This window comes from Eleutherodactylus coqui, chromosome 6, assembly GCF_035609145.1.
Source record: "Eleutherodactylus coqui strain aEleCoq1 chromosome 6, aEleCoq1.hap1, whole genome shotgun sequence".
NCBI classification, from domain to species: domain Eukaryota; kingdom Metazoa; phylum Chordata; class Amphibia; order Anura; family Eleutherodactylidae; genus Eleutherodactylus; species Eleutherodactylus coqui.
Genome location: NC_089842.1, coordinates 186,757,336 through 186,776,187, shown reverse-complemented (window position 1 = coordinate 186,776,187; position 18,852 = coordinate 186,757,336). Strand labels below are relative to the sequence as shown.

Sequence of the window (18,852 nt, the reverse complement as noted above, 5' to 3'; positions counted from 1 at the left end):
GTAGAGAACTTTTCAGCAGTCATCTCATTAGGATTACACTGAGAGGTAATACCTATACATACAGTGGTTCTGGAAAGACTTCAAATCCCTTCACTCATTTTCCATTTTGTTATGTTGTGGCCTTCTGGAAAAAAAAAATCAGTTTCTACCAATCATTCTGCACTCAGTACCCCATAATGACAAAGTGAAAATAGAATGTTAGAAATAATAGTTTATTTATAGAGATGAGCGAGCGTACTCGCTAAGGCAAACTACTCGAGCGAGTAGTGCCTTATGCCAGTACCTGCCCGCTCGTCTCTAAAGATTCGGGTGCCGGCGGGGAGAGCGGGGAGGAACGGGGGGTGATCTCTCTCTCACTCACTCTCACCCCTCCACCCCCCGCTCCTTCCTGCTCACTCCCGCAACTCACCGCTCTCCCCCGCCGGCACCCGAATCTTTACAGACGAGCGGGCAGGTACTCGTATAAGGCACTACTCGCTCGAGTAGTTTGCCTTAGCGAGTACGATCGCTCATCTCTATTTATTTAAAATAAAATTACAAACATTTTTAATTAACATAAGTATTCACACCCTGCACTCAGTACTCCGTTGAAGCACCTTTGACAGCAATTACAGCCTCCAGTGTTCTTGGGTATGATGTTTGTACAACTGAATTGGAGGATTTTCTACCATACCACTTTGCAGATCCTCTCCAACTCTGTCAGGTTGAATGGGGACCATCTCCTGACACCATTTTCAGTTCTCTACCGAGATGTTTTATTGGGTTCAGGTCAGGTCTCTGGATCGGCAACTTAAGGACATTCACAGAGTCGACCGGAGGCTGCTCCTGTGTTGTCCTGACTGTGTGTTTAGGGTCATTGTCTTGTTGGAAGGTGAACCTTCTACCCAGTCTGAGGCCTCTTGCACTCTGGATCACGTTTACATTAACCCCTTAGTGACCAAGCCTGTTTGCGCCTTAATGACCAGGCCAAATTTTGTGTCACTTTAACATGGAAAAACACCAGAAAGGTTTTGCATATCCAAGCGATTCTGACATTGTTTTTTCGCCACATGTTGTACTTCATTTAGGCCTCCTTCCCACGAGCGTGACGGGCTCCGCAGCGTAATATTCCGCTGCGAAGCCCGTCACGGCGCCCCCCAGAGCCCCTATACTTACCTGCGGGAGATAGCGTGAAATCGCTTCCCCGCCCACCGCCGCGCGTCACCGCCCGTCACCGCCCACCGCCCTCGCGTCACCAGCCGTGTCACGTGCACGGCCGGCCGTGTCACGTGACGCGGCCGGCCGTGTCACGTGACGCGGCCGGACCGCGTCATTTGGCGTCATATGACGCTCGGCGGTGGGCGGGAAAGCGTTTTTTCACGCTATCTCCCGCTGGTTACAGCGGGAGATAGCGTGAATGGACGGCTTCCATTGACTGCAATGGAAGCCGTCAGTGCGTACAGCCCGTCCTCACCCGCAGAAAATAGAGCATGCTGCGGGTGAGGACGGGAGAAATCGCGGTGCGTAATTCCGCGGTGGAATTACGCATCGTGAGCATTGTGCTATTAGGTTCAATAGAACCTAATAGCTGCGGGCAACGCAGCGGATTTTCGCCGCGAATTACGCGGCGGAAATCCGTTCGTGGGAAGGAGGCCTTAGGCGGAAAAAATAGACTGATAGAATTTGTTTATTTATTAAAAGCACCAAAATTGGGAAAATTTTGAAAAAATCGTCATTTTTTCACATTTCCAACTGCAATATCTTAAATATGTGCAAACATAATATAGAAATTTTTGCTAAGATATATATTTCCACCTGTTTACTTTATTTTGGGTGCACATTGGAAAAACTTTCGTTTTTTTTTAACCATTTAGGAGATGTACAAATTTAACATTACTTTTCAGCATTTTGAGGAACACTTTGTTTTCCTACACCAAGCCAAGATTGGAAAGGCTCATGAGTGTCAGAATAATAGATACCCCCACAAATGACCCCATTTTAAAAACTACACCCCTTAGTGTATTCACTGAGGGGTGTCATGAGTATTTTGACCCCACAGTTTTTTTTCAGGAATTAATTCAATTTAGAGGAGAAAAAGTAAAATTTCATATTTTTGCAAATCTGTCATTGTAAAGACATATTTTTTTCCTATAGTTTACATGAAAATGAGGATTTACACCCCAAAATGGATACCCCTATTTCTCCCGTGTTCAGAAATATACCCATTGTGGCCCTAATGTTATGTCTGAGTCCACAACGGGGCCCAAACTGAAAGGAGTAGTCAGTGTCTTTCAAAACAGAAATTTTGCTTGAAGTCCTTTTAGGCCCCATAGCACACATGTAGAGTTCTTGAGTGCCCAAAACCATAGAAAACCCCCACAAATGACCCCATTTTGAAAAAAAGACCCCTTAAGGAATTTATCTGGGTGTGTACTGCATATTTTGACCCCACAGTTTTTGAATGAATTCAAGCCAAGCAAAAGGAAAAAATTGTGATTTTCGTTTTTTTGGCAATGCTGTCATTTCAAAAGCTTTTTTTGTACAGCACACATATGAATGAAGACTTGCACCCAAAAATGGATACCCCTGTTTGTCCCGTGTTCAGAGACATACCCATTGTGGCCCTAATCTTATGTCTGGATGCACATGTTGGGGGTCTGTCAACGGAGACCAGTGCGAATGTTGCCTGAGTCCAAATTCAAAGGAGAATTATAATGAGTACTCATAGGTGAGAACCATAATAAGCCACTACACACACACAGTCTAGTGAATCAGAATGAGTTCTACTTTATTCCTGAACATTGCTAGTTTTTATGCAAGATGAAAAGAAGGCGTTTCCAAATGTTACCTGATACTAAATTTCGAACTACTTTGCTGACCAAGTCCTCATTCCAACAGATTACAATATGGCTGTAAATCAAAAGCCTTCTAAACAAAAGGTATCAGCAAAACTGTGTGAAGTGGACATCAAACAGTTACATATGATCATAAAGATTGACTCCATACTGTCTGAGTACCCACTTAATTACACCTCTTCCCAGACCAGAATGTAATCTTAAAAGTTCATTAAGTTCAACAATTTGTACATCAAAAGAGGGGGCATTGTTTCTAGTTTGCACATAAAACTGGTTTTGCCACCTACTTAGTATTCAGTACCTTCTGGTCAAAAGTTCAGACTTGTATTCAAGATAGCTGAATAAAATAATACATTTAGTATTTTAAAATCATCATCCAAATATACCTTTTGACATATGATTCTATATCCAAATTCTATTAGCAACTTCCGGAATGTTTTACATATTTTTCATTTCCATAATACATAACATTATACAACCAAATAACTAATGTCACATTTATTACACTGTTTCCTTATCTTTCTTATGTTAGGTTATTAAAAATATGATTAACCCCTAACACACAACAGGGCCCAAAATGAAAGGAGTAGTCAGTGGCTTTCAGAACATAGATTTTGCTTGAAGTCCTTTTAGGCTCCATTGCCCACTTGTAGAGTTCTTGAGAGCTCAAAACCATATAGAACCCCCACAAATGACCCCATTTTGAAAACTAGACTTCTTAACGAATTTATCTAGGGGTGTACTGTGTATTTTGGCCCCATAGTTTTTGAATAAATTCAAGCAAAGCAAAAGGAAAAAATTAGGATTTTCGTTTTTTTGGCAATTCTGTCATTTTAAAAACAGCTTTTTTTGTACAGCACACATATGAAGGAAGACTTGCACCCCAAAATGGATACCCCTGTTTGTGCTGTTTTCAGAAATATACCCATTGTGGCCCTAATCTTATGTCCACATGCACAACGGGGCCCAAAATGAAAGGAGTAATCGGTGGCTTTCAGAACATAGATTTTGCTTGAAGTCCTTTTAGGCCCCATTGCCCACATGTAGAGTTCTTGAACGGCCAAAACCATAGAGAACCCCCACAAATGACCCCATTTTGAAAACTAGACCCCTTAACGAATTTATCTAGGGGTGTACTGTGTATTTTAACCCTACAATTTTTGAATAGATCTAAGCAAAGCAGTAACAAAAAATTATGATTTTCATTTTTTGGGCTATTGCGTCAATTTAAAAACAGTTTTTTTTGTACAGCACATGTATAAATGAAGACGTTCACCCCAAAATGAATACCCCTGTTTGTACCGTGTTCAGAAACATACCCATTGTGGCCCTAATAGACTTACAGGACACATGGCTAGGCCTACAATGAAAGGAATACCCGTTGGATTTCAGGGTACAACTGAATAAATTCCAGGCCCCATTGCCCAATTATAGAGCCACTGAGCCAAAACTATAAAGAACTCCCTCAAATGACCCCATTTTGAAAACTAGACCCCTTAACGAATTCATCTAGGGGTGTACTGCGTATTTTGACCGCACAGTATTTGAATGAATCTAAGCAAAGCAGAAGGAAAAGTTACGATTTTCAATTTTTTTGGCAATTTTTTAAATTTAAAAACAGTTTTTTTGTACAGTGTACATAGGAATGAAGACATTCACCCCCAAATGGATACCCCTGTTTGTTCCGTGTTCAGAAACATACCCATTGTGGCCCTAATTTACTTACAGGACCCATGGCAAGGCCTATAAAGGAGGGAACACCCGTTGGATTTCAGGGCACAACTGAATAAATTCCAGGCCCCATTGCTTATTTGTACAGAATAAAAATTGACTCCCTAAAAAATTTTTTCCCCGCCCACACACACTCCGCGCCCTTTTCGGCATTCACAAATCTTAGATAAAAGTAATAATGTGAACTGTGTGGTATTTCCGAAGACAGGAGTAATTACAGAGGCTGGTTGGGATGGGTACATGGGGCAATAAAACTGTGTATCCCCCCTCCTCTCATGCTTTTTGGGGGTATTTCGTTACCTCAGTAGCGGGTATGGGGTGTAAAAAGTGGCGTTCCGTGAGTCTCCGTAAGCTTGATGAGGTGCGGCGGTCTCACACAGAAGGCGCTCAACAAGCTGCTCCTGGAACTGCAGGAAGGCAAGCGTTCCCGGGGCTTCTTGTAAAATACGTATTACTGGTAGCGGTCTGATTAATGCCGGGCTCACACAGCCGTAGGCGGAATCCGCTTGCGGAGGCCCACAGCGGATCCCATCTATGAGCCCGGCTGTGACCCGGCGTACGGCTGCGTAATGTACTGCGCATAACTGCCTACTCACACAGGCAGTCATTCACAGTACAAATTTTTTTTTTGTTTGTATTTCCCGCACCGGCGCTTAGCGATGACACACGTTCCCGCGGCCCGTATACAAGGTAGTTGCGTATGGGCTGTGGGTATATCCGCAACCGTGGAGCACAATGAGCTCTATGCTGCGGATAACCGCGGTAAAATAAAACCTGCTGCGTTCTCTTTTCTGTGAGTGGATTACGCAGTTCCGACCCACTAATGTGAGCGGAATTGTGTAATCCAATGCGATTGATCTGCGTATTACCGCGGATCAGACGCATGCGGAATCCGTAATTCCTATCCGGTCATGTGAGACCGACCTAAGGTAGATCTCTACCTTTTTATCACGTGACCGGGGACCGCTCAACGAGGCCACCCGTCACTACTCCAGGCTCTCGTTGGTCGCCGAGAGCAAGGAGATTTTAAGTTTCCTGGGCTCCCCGACTCCTGCGCATGTGTCCGGTATTTTGCCGGCGATCGCATGTGCAGAATCCGGGTAAGTTCACGGATGAGGATCGCATCGGGGTGCAAATACGGAGGCCTCCGGTAAAAAGTTTCATTTCCTCTCACCGATCGCATCGGTGAGGGGAGATGAAACTAACTTTTTAAAAAAACTTTGACGTGATCGCCATTATCCATTGGATAAGGGCGAACACGTGATCAGGAACCGCTCACCGCAGCCCCCTGTGAAATTTCCAGGCTCTTGGCTAAGTTTTGTAGCCAAGAGCAGGGAGATTTTAAATTATCCTGGCAATCCACGGCTTTTGCGCATGCGTCTGCCGCTTTGGCGATGGCCACGTGCGCAGAAGCTGTGGTAAGGTCCGAGGATAAATCTGGGGGCCTGAGGTACGTAATTTCATCCTGAGATGAAATGTAAGCGTTTTAAACTTTTTTAAAAACTTTTTTACACTTTTTTTACTTTAAATGATCACTGCTATCCATTGGATAACAGTGATCATCTCTGCAGCGATATCCCTCTGCTCCTGGCTACACATGGCAGCCAGGAGCAGAGGGATTTTAAATTTCCCGGGCCTCGAGCCCCTCTGTGCACGTGCCCGATGTCAATCATCGGGCGCACATGCGCAGAAGGTGACTCCGGTCCCGGAAGACCGGGACACCGCTGAGGACCGGGGGTGAGTATTTTCACCTCCCCTCATGGATCCGATCTATGAGGGGAGGTGAAATTAAGCAGATTTTTACTTTTTTAAAAACTTTTTCGCGATCGCCGCTATCCACTGGATAGTGGCGATCGCGGGTCCGGGGACCGCTCGCCGCGGTCCCCGGGGACATCTCTTGGTTCCCGGCTACCTTCAGAAGCCGGGAACAAGGAGATTTTAAACTCCCCGCGGTCCCCATTCTTCTGCGCATGCGCGTGACGTCATTCGTCTGGCGCTCATGCGTAGAAGAGCCGCGCCGGGTCCCGGAGGACCCATTCTCCGCGGCAGACATCGGGGAAGCCGGGTGAGTAATTTCAGCTGCCCTGATGGATACGATCCATCAGGGCAGCTGAATCTTGAACTGTTTGAACTTTTTTTTACACTTTATTGCGATCCAATGGATAGCGCCGATCGCAGTGCAGGGGGGGGGGGGGGACTGCCCGCAGCCCAGGATGACAGCTCCATGCTGTCGGCTACCTGCGGGCACCGACAGCATGGAGCTGTCACGTCCATAGCCCACGGGGCTTTATTCTCTGTAGGACGCATGTTTTTACGTACTCAGAGAATAAAGCCCACTTGGGCAGGACGTTAAAACACTATGGGCTGGTCGTTAAGGGGTTAAGAATATCTCTGTAATTTGCTCCATTCAGCTTTCCAACAACCCTGAAAAGTCTTCCTGTATCGGTGGTTGAAAAACACCCCCACAGCATGATGCTGCCACCACCAGGCTTCACTGTAGGGATGGTATTGAGCAGGTGATGGGCAGTGCCTGGTTTCCTCAGACATAATGCTTAGAATTGAGGACAAAAAGTTCAATCTTGGTTTCATCAGACCAGGGAGAGCTGTTTAGGTTCTTTTTGGCAAACTCCAGGTGGACTTTCATGTGTCCTTTACTGAGGAGTTACTTCTTTCTGGCCACTCTGCCATAAACCCAGGATTGTTGGAGCGCTTCATTGATGATTGAGCTTCTGGAAGTTTCTCCAGCAAAATCTTTAGCGCTCAGCCGGAATGACCATTGAGCTCTTGGTCACCTATCTGAACAAGACCCTTCCACCCTGATTACCTAGTTTTGGTGGGTTGGCCAGCTCTAGGAATAGTTTTGGTTGTTCCATACGGCTTTCATATAAGAATTATGAAGACAGCTGTGCTCCTCGGAACCTTCAGAGCAGAATTGTTTTGTAGCCTTTCCCAAATCTGTGTCTCCACACAATCCTGTCTGAGCTTTACAGGCCCTCCAGGCTTTGTTTTGGCTCTGATATGCATCGTTAGCTCTGAGCCCTTATATAGACAGGTAGGTGTGTCTTTTAAAATTAGATCCAATGAATTGAATTTATCACTGGTGACTCCAATCAAAGTGTAGAAATATCTCAAATATGATCAGGAGAAATGGGTGGCCCCCCAGAGCTAAATGTTAAGTGTCATATCAAAGGGTCTGAATACTTAAGGCCCATTTACATGGCTCGATGATCGCTCAAAGGACAGTTTGAGTGACAGCTTTGAGCAATCATTTTGCATAAACTTTTAAGTAGCTACTCGGCTACTTAAGAGCAATTAAGTGTGCAAATAAAGCCTTAGCTAAAAACAGATAATAGCCTGAGGGCTCTTTTCTGCTTTCAGTTCCTTTGTTCTCCAGGGGGAAACATTGCTATCAGCACTACCCCTGGAAAACTGCTGATAAGGCTGAAGGACGATTTTTAGGTTTGACTGAATTTAACAATCAGCTAGCAGTGCCCGAAAAGTGCATGATGGGCGCACATTTAGACATAATGATTATCGCTAAAACGATTGCCTTTTAGCGATTTTTTTTTTTTAGCAATCATCAGCTGGTGTAAATGGGCCTTTATGTCAATGCAAAATGTTAATTTACAAAAGAAAATTCCAAAGATTTCTACCATTCTGTCTTCACTTTGTCATTAAAGGGTATTGAGTGCAGAATGTTGGAGGAAAACGTACATTTCTTTTAATTTGCAGAACAACATAACAAAATGTAAAAAAATGAAGGCGTCTGAAGACCCACTGTAGATAATGTAAGATCCACCATTCACAATAGGTGATGGCACAGCTCACACCTCCCCCTCTCTGCACAGTGACCTCTCCACAGGTCACAGAACATGCTCTCAACACTCTCATAGAAGTGAACAAACATCTTCAGGCTATGGGTTGCTATGGTCCGTGTGGCTGCTATAGTGCATTTCTCTGAATCCTGCTAATAAATCAGTGCATCAGTTCAAGCAACATGGCTGCCTCCATAATCATGTACAGAAAATTAGAATTAAAAAAAAAAAAAAGCTGCAAATCAGAAAGTAGTAGAAGAATAGAATGTTACACTAAATGATTTTAATTTAATAAAAATATAGGTGATAAAATTCCTTTAAAGGGGACTTTATATTGTTTGTATTAGTAAAAGCTGGATATTCAAATCACAATCCTCGGAGCAAACATTTGGCAATACGGTATGAGTCCTGTGCACTCAGTAATTAAGATATATATATATATAAATGTAATTTTTTTTTTGTGCACAGATCGTTATGTGCTTTTGGGCAATCACCGAGATGCTTGGGTATTTGGTGCCATTGATCCATCCAGTGGCACAGCAACTATGATGGAACTGAGCCGAGCCCTTTCAAAGCTACTTCAAGCAGGTATATATTGGCAAGGAACTACTTCATTAGCATCTTAAATGGTAAAACCATGTTGAATTACAGTTCATTGCTTATTCAGTCTATGATCTCTTCCAACTCCACCATAAAAAATGGACACTGAGATTTCCAAACATCACTGCTAATGACCAAGTAGTTTGTCAGTGACATGCCTTGGAGGTCACCAAGTCTTGATGTGAAGGATGGTGATGTCACAGGGGTGGTGAAGTTATGGCAGCTAATGACAGTGACCCTGCTTAACAAATCCCCTCTAATGCACCTCAGATTATGGGGTGATGTCACAGGTAGATGAGTGGCAGGCTGTTATATTACAAGAGGTACCATCCCTATAAATTAAAGGTGTTGTACCAGAATCACAAATTATTCCCTACCCACAAGAGAACGGGGGATCCTGTGTCCCCCTTCTGCCTGTCATTGCAGGGTCCCTTCTCCCCATGCAGTGACGTCAGAATGAATGGAGCAGTGGCTGAGCATGTGCATCGGACGCTCCATTAAAGGGGTTGTCCCGCGCCGAAACGGTTTTTTTTTTTTCAATAGCCCCACCGTTCGGCGCGAGACAAACCCGATGCAGGGGTTTAAAAAAAAACAACAAAACGGATAGTACTTACCCGAATCACCGCGCTACGGTGACTTCTTACTTACCTTGCGAAGATGGCCGCCGGGATCTTCACCCACGGTGGACCGCAGGTCTTCTCCCATGGTGCACCGTGGGCTCTGTGCGTTCCATTGCCGATTCCAGCCTCCTGATTGGCTGGAATCGGCACACGTGACTGGGCGGAGCTACGAGGAGCAGCTCTCCGGCACGAGTGGCCCCATTCAGAAGGGAGAAGACCAGACTGCGCAAGCGCGTCTAATCGGGCGATTAGACGCTGAAATTAGACGGCTCCATGGAGACGAGGACGCTAGCAACGGGACAGGTAAGTGAATAACTTCTGTATGGCTCATAATTAATGCACGATGTACATTACAAAGTGCATTAATATGGCCATAGAGAAGTGCTGAACCCTACTTGCTTTCGCGGGACAACCCCTTTAATTGCTCTATTAAAAGGGCACTTTTGGTCCTCCACTTAATCTGGCAAAACTGTGCAGCCAAAACAAGCATTGCAAAATTGCAAAAGTGCACTGATTCTTGGTCAAACTGCAATCTGCTGAAGAACTCAGCCAAGGCTCCTATGGGAGCCTGTGGTAGTTGCAGGAGAAGGGAGGTGGGAGGGAGTTTAGCAGGGTGACTGCTAAACTCCCACCCCCTTCCCTCCTTCTCTCCGCCCCTTGCCGGCTGTTTGCAATGAGAGCAGGCGGGAGCTAGTTGCTAAGCTCCCACCCAGTCCCGCCCCGCCCATTTCTGACAGATGACAAGGAGCGGAGATTGGGCGGGAGCTTAGCACACTTTCCTAGCTGAGAGAGCCGGCGAGGGGGTGGAAAGGGGGAAGCAGTTTAGCAGAGATAAACTGCCTCCCACCGCCCAATGGCAATCCGGGCTTGGCGTATATGCGCCAAACCCGGGCCATCTGAACGGGTGCACATTTGGCAGATTTGTGCGCCCATTCATGCAATTTTTCGGTTACGCTGTGGCCATGACACATCCGACTGAAAATCGCTACACTCGTGTGAATGATCCGTGAGAGTAGCCTAAGGAAGCCCTGGCTGCCAGAGGTTATTTCACATATAATCTTAATTTTTACTGGTACTATTACTATGTACAGTGAAATTTATTAAATCCCTCATTTGATAATCCAGAAAGACTGATAATTCAGCAGATCACTGCAGGATAATGTGAAAGCAATTTCCTTCTCTTCTCTATGACTGCTTATAATGCAGAATATATGATAGCTTGCACCTAGCAGGTTTAATTAAAGGGTTGTCCAGCTGCAAACTATTGAGGGGCCTGTCTGCAGGATAGGCCATTAATAGCTGATTGGTGGGAGTCCATCACCGAATATTCCTGCCAATCAGCTGTTTTTCAGACCAGTCTCCTCATGCCCTGAGCAGATTTCTGCAGAAAGCAGTGGCCAGGATTGGGATTACAGGTGAAATTCCTATTCACTTCAATGGCAACTTGGTCTGCAATACCAAACCTGCCCACTGGAGTGAGAACAAATCTATCTGATTCCAGCAGAAATCAGCTCAATGCATGAGCTCACTGCTCCAGAAAACAGCTGATCAGCAGGGATTCTAGGGGACTGATCTACTATAGTTATTGATGGACTATCCTGCAGATAGAGCCATTGCAATTAGATAACCCCTTCAATACCTGATACATAAACTTCTGTGCAGTGAGCTCCCCCTAGTGGTGACTGCGGAGAGCCTGGATGTTTTCATTTAGTTTACTACTGTGTGAAGATTTGGAGTCCTGTTTGTCAATAATGCATCTCCAGATACATGATGACACTTCAACCGTGTTCTATTCCCTAGTTTTATTAGTACATGATAACAACTATATCTTGTCCTCCTGCCAGATACTGAAATTGAAAACACTGTAACCAGTCCTTACCAAACTCAGTAAACTCATATTATCGCAAGCATCATCATCTTTGTCCTTGATATCACTAGCTACAATATTATTAAGTTGTAACGTACTGTTAAAGAAGAAACAGATAAAGGCACAGAACGTGACAGGACCCGTTTCCCATACACTAATTGTTATGTTAGTGTATGGGAAACGGGTTGTATCGTCAGACAACCTTTTTATTTATTATCATTACTATTCTAGTTTCTTTGGTAAATCTGCACTGTCATGTAATCAGATGCTGCAGAACATCATAAGCCACATGTCAGCTATTGGTGTTCAGGTAGGATTTGTTACAGTAATCTGCCCTGGATACGCCAACCCGGGTTGCCCTGGATCTTACCCCTGTCCCTGCCTACTTGCCTCCACTCCTGGCTAACCCCAGGCGGGCAACTGGGCGGCGGTCCCTACGCTATCTAGTGACCGAGAAGGAGCGCTGGCGAACCTGGAAGGAATGGGTAGACTAGGACAGGCAGATGTAAAAGAACCAACACGAAACAATACTTGATAGGACCGAGGTAGATGGAACAACTGGGCAGATGGAAACCAAATAGCAGACAAGCTGACAGAGGAAGGAGACCTACTGATAAAGACTAGCTATCAACCTGAAGGAAACCAATAACTGGAAGTGAATGCACCTCACTGCCAGCCTTATAAGCAGAAGCCTCCGCCCAAGCGTGGAGAGAGGGAGGCGCTACCTCCCAGCAGGATCCAGTATACAGGAGCTCATGAACGGATCCATTATCACAGGCGCGCATGGCGCCGCCCGGACCCACGAGTGTGCGCACTGTGCCGGCCAGCCACCCACACCCCTGACAGCCGGACAACAGGCCGCGGGGGCACGCCCCAACCGCGGGAGCCAGCACCCGTCCACCGCCGCATGGTAACAGGATTTGTACAGAATGAGGGGGACAGAGCTCAGACCAGTCCCAACCAGCGCATCACACATCGGATCAAGCATGTGATCAGCTGTCGGGACTGAGGCCAGGGGATATTAGCTGAATTTGAGGGGACAGCGAGTGGAGTAGAGAGGTGAGTGGAGCACCTAATGGGAGTCACTATTACTAATGGGGTCGCTAATGGAGGCACAATTACTACTGGGGCCATTAACAGGGGCACTGTTACTACTGGGGCCATTAACAGAGGCACTATTGCTACTGGGGCCATAACAGAGACACTATTACTACTGGGGCTGCTAACGGGGGCAATATTATTATTGGAGATGCTAATGGTGGACTATTACTACTGGGGCTATTCACAGGGGCACTATTACTACTGGAGCTATTAACAGGGGCACTATTACTATTGGGGGCACTATTACTACTGGGCCATTAATGGGAGTACTATTACTACTGGGGCTGCTAATAGGGGCACTATTATAACTAGGGTCGCTAATGGGGGTGCTATTACTATTGGGGCCACTAAGGCTGTATTTACATGGCTTATAGCAAGTTACTATTGCACTGCATAAGGACACCATCTGTGTGCTGTGCAAGACAGCGCACATTACAAGTCCTATTTTCGAGTGAGGTGGTCACTGAAAGCCAGTGTTACAGGATACAGAGTAGGTGTGGCGGAGGATAAAATAGGCATGGCCTGTCGCAAAAATTTGACTCGAATGGGTGTCGACAAGGAAAAGGCTACTTGACAGCCAGGTGACGCCCCTAGTTCCTGATTGGCTGGAGGGCTGCCTCCTATCCAGGTCCTGGCACCCCGTCGGCCTCTATGGTCCTGCCAACACCCCCCCCCCCTCACCCCCCCCCCCCCCCCCCCGGGCTTCCTTCTCTGCTCATGTCACTCCCCCCCACTCGCATCTCCGTTCTCCGCTCACGGCTTCTGTCACTTAGACACCCCCACATCTCCCTTCTATGCTCACTCATCCTGTGCTGCAAGCTGCTCCTGTCACTCATCCGCCCCCCCCCCTCCCCACACGTCTCTCTTCTCTTCTGACAGCTCATTTGTCCTGCCCTGCTAGCTGCTGTTGTCCTCACCCCCCCCTCCCTCCCCCGGTCTCCCTTTTCCGCTTCTGTCACTCACCCCCCTGCGTCTCTCTTCTCTTCTGAGGGATCGCATTCGCTGCTAGCTGCTGCTGCTGCTGCTATGATCCCCCCTGGTCTGCCTTCTCTGCTCCTGTACTAACCACCCCGGTCTGTGTTCTCCACTCATGGCTCTTCTGGCGCTGGAGGAGTTGCAGCAAGCTCCCAGCAGCATGGGGAATGAGTTATGGCTGGGATGGAGAGTTAGGGTTTCAGTGTTAGGGCGCCCACCCACTGGCGCATTTTTTTCTCTGCAGGGGTCTATGGGACTTGTAATGTTAAAATCGCGATCGCGCAAAATCGCAATTTACCGCGAAATCGCGATTTTGCGCGATCGCGATTTTAACATTACAAGTCCCATAGACCCCTGCAGAGAAAAAAATGCTGCGAATTTCGCAGGGAAAAAAAACGCCAGTGGGTGGGCGCCCTTAGGGTTTCATTATTAGCTGATAATGCTTCCATTTTACTGTGTCCCGCTCTTTATAGCTAATAATGTAAGCCTAACACTGAAACTTACCCTAACCCTAGCCCTTCATCCAAGGCCAAACTAAATGCCCATGCTGCTACCGTAGCACCTTACTAAAGGCAACCAATCACTTGCTTGTGGGTGTACAGTGGGCGGATACAGCCCATTCTGATGCTGGAGACAAGATACAATAGTACCTGTTGTGGCAACTACTGAAAAACTGTAAGAGTGCCTGTCCACGGGCGTGATTTCGCCGACGGTTTATGGAAAGCGCCGGCCCCGTGCCCACGAGTGGAGAATCATTGTGATTCTCCGCTCGCGGCGGGCAATTCGCAGCATGCTGCAAATTGCCCCAATTCTCCGCGGTCAGCCTATCTATCAGATTAGGGTAACCGGCGGAGATTCGTGTGCGGCTCCTACACCCTGGGCGGCGGCTCTCACGGCAGAGATCTGCCACGGGACTTCGCAACGCTCGTGGACAGGGGGCTCAACAGTTTACAGCCACAATCTGTAGATTTGGAGGGTTAGTACAAGGTTTACTCAGACTGTACTTTTGAAAGCTTGCTATAACATCATGTATATTTGTTAGTCATTAAAATGTATCATATCTACAAGACTGTTTTGTTTCTCTTACTGAGAACAGTCACATTTTGTTCTACTGGCTGACATGAAACCAAACGTCTTGCTTTTTACTATTGAGATTCTGTTACTCCAGCTCTCTGCATTATGGAGATTGTAATTCAGCAGCTTTACAATAACAGCAGGTGGTGGTTGTGCTCTCCATGGCATCTCCAGTTACAATACGGTGTGTTCTCCAAACCTCTGAGCAGATCGACACAACACATACATGGAAACCGCATTCGAGACAACATGTGGAAGAATCATAACATCTGAAGAAACACAACCTAGATATTAAATAATGTAATTCTAAGATTCTTCTTACATGTTATTGCCTGTGCACTACTCAATTTTTGTATACTGGATACCCTCCACTGTAGATCAGACTGTGCGTTAATATGAAATATTGTATTAATATTGTACATTACATTATTTTTCAGTTTTGAAGTCATTAAAGAGGTTGTACCAAGATTGCAAGTTATTTCCTATTCATAGCATAAAGGATAACTTGCTGATGGGTGGGGGTATCACCAATAAGACCCCTGCCAATCTTGAGAAAGGGGGTCCCATGTGCCCTATCCTCTTGACTACAGGTTGTGATTGGAGTAGATTGACTGAAGCGACAATCACGCAAGCGTATTGCCACTCCATTTATTTTCAGTGGGACTGCAAGAGATAGTCAAAGAGCAAGTACTTAGGTATTTCAGCAGCCCCCTTATCAACTAATATAAACAGTTTCTGCTTTGGTTTCAGAGGGGCTGCAGGACATTAGAGAGGGATGTGACAGCCTCTTTGAAGCCTGCTGCTCAAAGCTTCCTACAGCACTCAGCTTTCCTATGAGCGAAAAGGCATGTAACTCTACAAACTATACAAAATGATGGGCAGACTACAACCTCCACATCACAATGCATATCTATCAATCTCATATCTTTATCCATCTCTCTAGTATCTACCTGTCTAATATCTACCTAGTAACGGGAAAGGATCTCAACTCAACTTTCCTAGTGTCCTGAACGTCAGCTGATTGATACTGGACAGCTGGGGGGGTGGGGTGGCACACTTTATTCATCTCTTTATACTACAGCCGGTAAAAAAAAAATACCAGCACTGGCCTGGCGGGCAATCTCCACACTGTTGGAAGAGAAGACTCCACAAGGTTGTTAGTTTTTAAAAATACTCACTCTAGCTATTCTAGCATCAATCACCATGCCTCATTTAAAAATTGCTCAGATTTTCCCAATCTAAGGGCGAGCACCCACTGGCGTTTTTTTACCTGCGTTTTGCGTTTTGCGTTTTGCGTTTTTCCTGCACAGGCATAGAGATAACATGTGTTCCTGTCCACTGGCGTTTTTTTTTGCATTGCGTTTGCGTTTTTAACATAGGAACTGTCAGTTGCATATGTGTCCTTATTTTTCTCCATGGAAATTAATGGCAAAGCCGCGAAAACGCCGCGAAAAACGCGGGACACGCGGCGAAAACGCTGCGTTTTTTTCCCGCGGGAAACGCAAACGCCAGTGGGTGCTCGCCCTAAGGGCTTATTTAGACGACCGTATATTGGCTCGGTTTTCACACCGAGCCGATATACGATGTCCTTGTCTGCAGGGGGGGGGGGGGAATGGAAGAGCCAGGAGCAGGAACTGAGCTCCCGTCCCCTCTTCGCCCCTTGGCACTATTTGCAATAGGAGGGGCGAGACGGGGCCACCCACTTAGCTCCGCCCCTGTCCCGCCCCTCTCATTGCAAATAGTGGCGAGGGGCGGGAAGGGGCGGGAGCTCAGTTCCTGCTCCTGGCTCTTCCATCCTCCTCCCCCTGCAGACATGGACACCATATATCGGCTCAGCGTGAAAACCGAGCCGATATACGGTCGTCTAAATAAGCTCTTATGTAGATTCACACTGCAATTGACCCACAAAAAGCCTTTACACTTCGGAGTTATGTATCTAATTCCATATGCAGAAGCTCCTATTGTGAAAGGGCAGGTGACTCTAATAAAGTGGCCGTTCAATTTATATATCTATTGTAATAAGATGATTTTTCAAAATAAACTGCCATCTGTGTACATGAGAAGTAACACGATTTCTGGCCATTATATGACTTGTATCCTGCTTTCTTCACCAGTATTCCTCTCTGCAAGCTGTATCTATAATTTGCATTTTTTTTCTAACAGCACCTCTGTGCGTCTCTCTCTCTCCTTCCCTCCTCCTCCCCTCTGCTCTTGATACACTTCAATCAGCAAGATGAGATACTTCCTGTTTCACTTCCTGTGTTCCATCTTATCTCTATTACTAGAGATAATAATAAATAATAATCTGTATTTGTATAGCACCAACTAGAGATGAGCGAACGTGTTCTTCCGAGCTTGATATTCGTGCGAATATTAGGGTGTTCGTGATGTTCGTTATTCGGGTTACTTTCACTTCCTTTCCTGAGACGTTAGCGCGCTTTTCTGGCCAATTGAAAGACAGGGAAGGCATTACAACTTCCCCCTGTGACGTTCAAGCCCTATACCACCCCCCTGCATTGAGTGGCTGGGGAGATCAGGTGTCCGCCGAATATAAAAGTCGGCCCCTCCCGCGGCTCGCCTCAGATGCTGTGTGAGTTAGATGAGGGACAGTGCTGTTTGTACCGGAGCTGCTGTAGGGAAAGAATTGGTAGTTAGTGTAGGCTTCAAGACCCCCCAAAGGTCCTTATTAGGGCCACTGATAGCTGTGTGTTGGCTGCTGTTAGCAGTGGCAATTTTTTTTTTCTCAAAATCGCCTCTGCAGAGCGTTGCACCCGGCATTAGGGACAGAAGTGCTGCATAGGCAGGGAGAGTGTTAGGAGTGAGTGTAGCCTTCAAGAACCTCAACGGTCCTTTCTAGGGCCATATTTAACCGTGTGCAGTACTGTGCTGGCTGCTGTTAGCTGTGCTGCATTTTTTTTTACTTCTCAAAATCGCCTCTGCAGAGCATTGCACCCTCCATTGATACTGCAGGGAAAGAATTGTGTAGGCAGGGCCACAACACAGTTATTATTCATTGAATATACGCAGTGCTGCCTTTTGGTGGAAAAAAACGGAAAATATTTCTATTTGTCCTGCCTCTGTCCGTCCTAAGGGCGGTGGACACGTGTCGGCTGCGTGTGCAACCTTTAAAAATCAGACGCACCCAGCTACGTTTTACTCCTGGCTTCGCCATTTGCTTTCCTTAATTGGGAAAAAAAATACCTGCTCTGCCACAGTTAATAACTCTGCTACCCTCACGTTCTGTGACACATTAGCAGGGACACAGCACAGTTATTAAACTTCTCATGTTCATTGAATATACGCAGTGCTGCCTTTTGGTGCAAAAAAACGGAAAATATTTCTATTTGTCCTGCCTCTGTCCGTCCTAAGGGCGGTGGACACGTGTCGGCTGCGTGTGCAACCTTTAAAAATCAGACGCACCCAGCTACGGTTTACTGCTGGCTTCGCCATTTGCTTTCCTTAATTGGGAAAAAAAATACCTGCTCTGCCACAGTTAATAACTCTGCTACCCTCACGTTCTGTGACACATTAGCAGGGACACAGCACAGTTATTAAACTTCTCATGTTCATTGAATATACGCAGTGCTGCCTTTTGGTGCAAAAAAACGGAAAATAATTCTATTTGTCCTGCCTCTGTCCGTCCTAAGGGCGGTGGACACGTGTGAGCTGCGTGTACAACGTTAAAAAAATCAGACGCACCCAGCTACGGTTTACTGCTGGCTTCGCCATTTGCTTTCCTTAATTGGGAAAAAAAATACCTGCTCTGCCAGAGTTAATAACTCTGCTACCCTCACGTTCTGTGACACATTAGCAGGGACACAGCACAGTTATTAAACTTCTCATGTTCATTGAATATACGCACTGCTGCCTTTTGGTGGAAAAAAACGGAAAATAATTCTATTTGTCCTGCCTCTGTCCGTCCTAAGGGCGGTGGACACGTGTCGGCTGCGTGTGCAACCTTTAAAAATCAGACGCACCCAGCTACGGTTTACTGCTGGCTTCGCCATTTGCTTTCCTTAATTGGGAAAAAAAATACCTGCTCTGCCACAGTTAATAACTCTGCTACCCTCACGTTCTGTGACACATTAGCAGGAAAACAGCACAGTTATTAAACTTAGATTATACATTCACTAGAGGCAGTGGGGCCTTTCGTTTTCAAAAAAGGGAAAAAATTATATTTGGCCTGCAGTCTTGCGCCAATTTATTAGCTGCCTGTGAAATCAAATCACTGGTAA

The 18,852-nt window shown here is 46.0% G+C and overlaps 1 protein-coding gene across 1 annotated transcript in view; it reads left to right on the top strand.

Annotated features, from left to right (window-relative positions):
- The window catches only part of LOC136571795 (putative N-acetylated-alpha-linked acidic dipeptidase), a 114,347-nt gene that overhangs the window by 37,170 nt on the left and 58,325 nt on the right, over positions 1–18,852 (top strand). Inside the window, exon 8 of the mRNA XM_066572423.1 lies at positions 8,849–8,968. Coding sequence (XP_066428520.1) covers positions 8,849–8,968 — 120 coding nt within the window. The remainder of the gene's footprint in view (positions 1–8,848; positions 8,969–18,852) is intronic.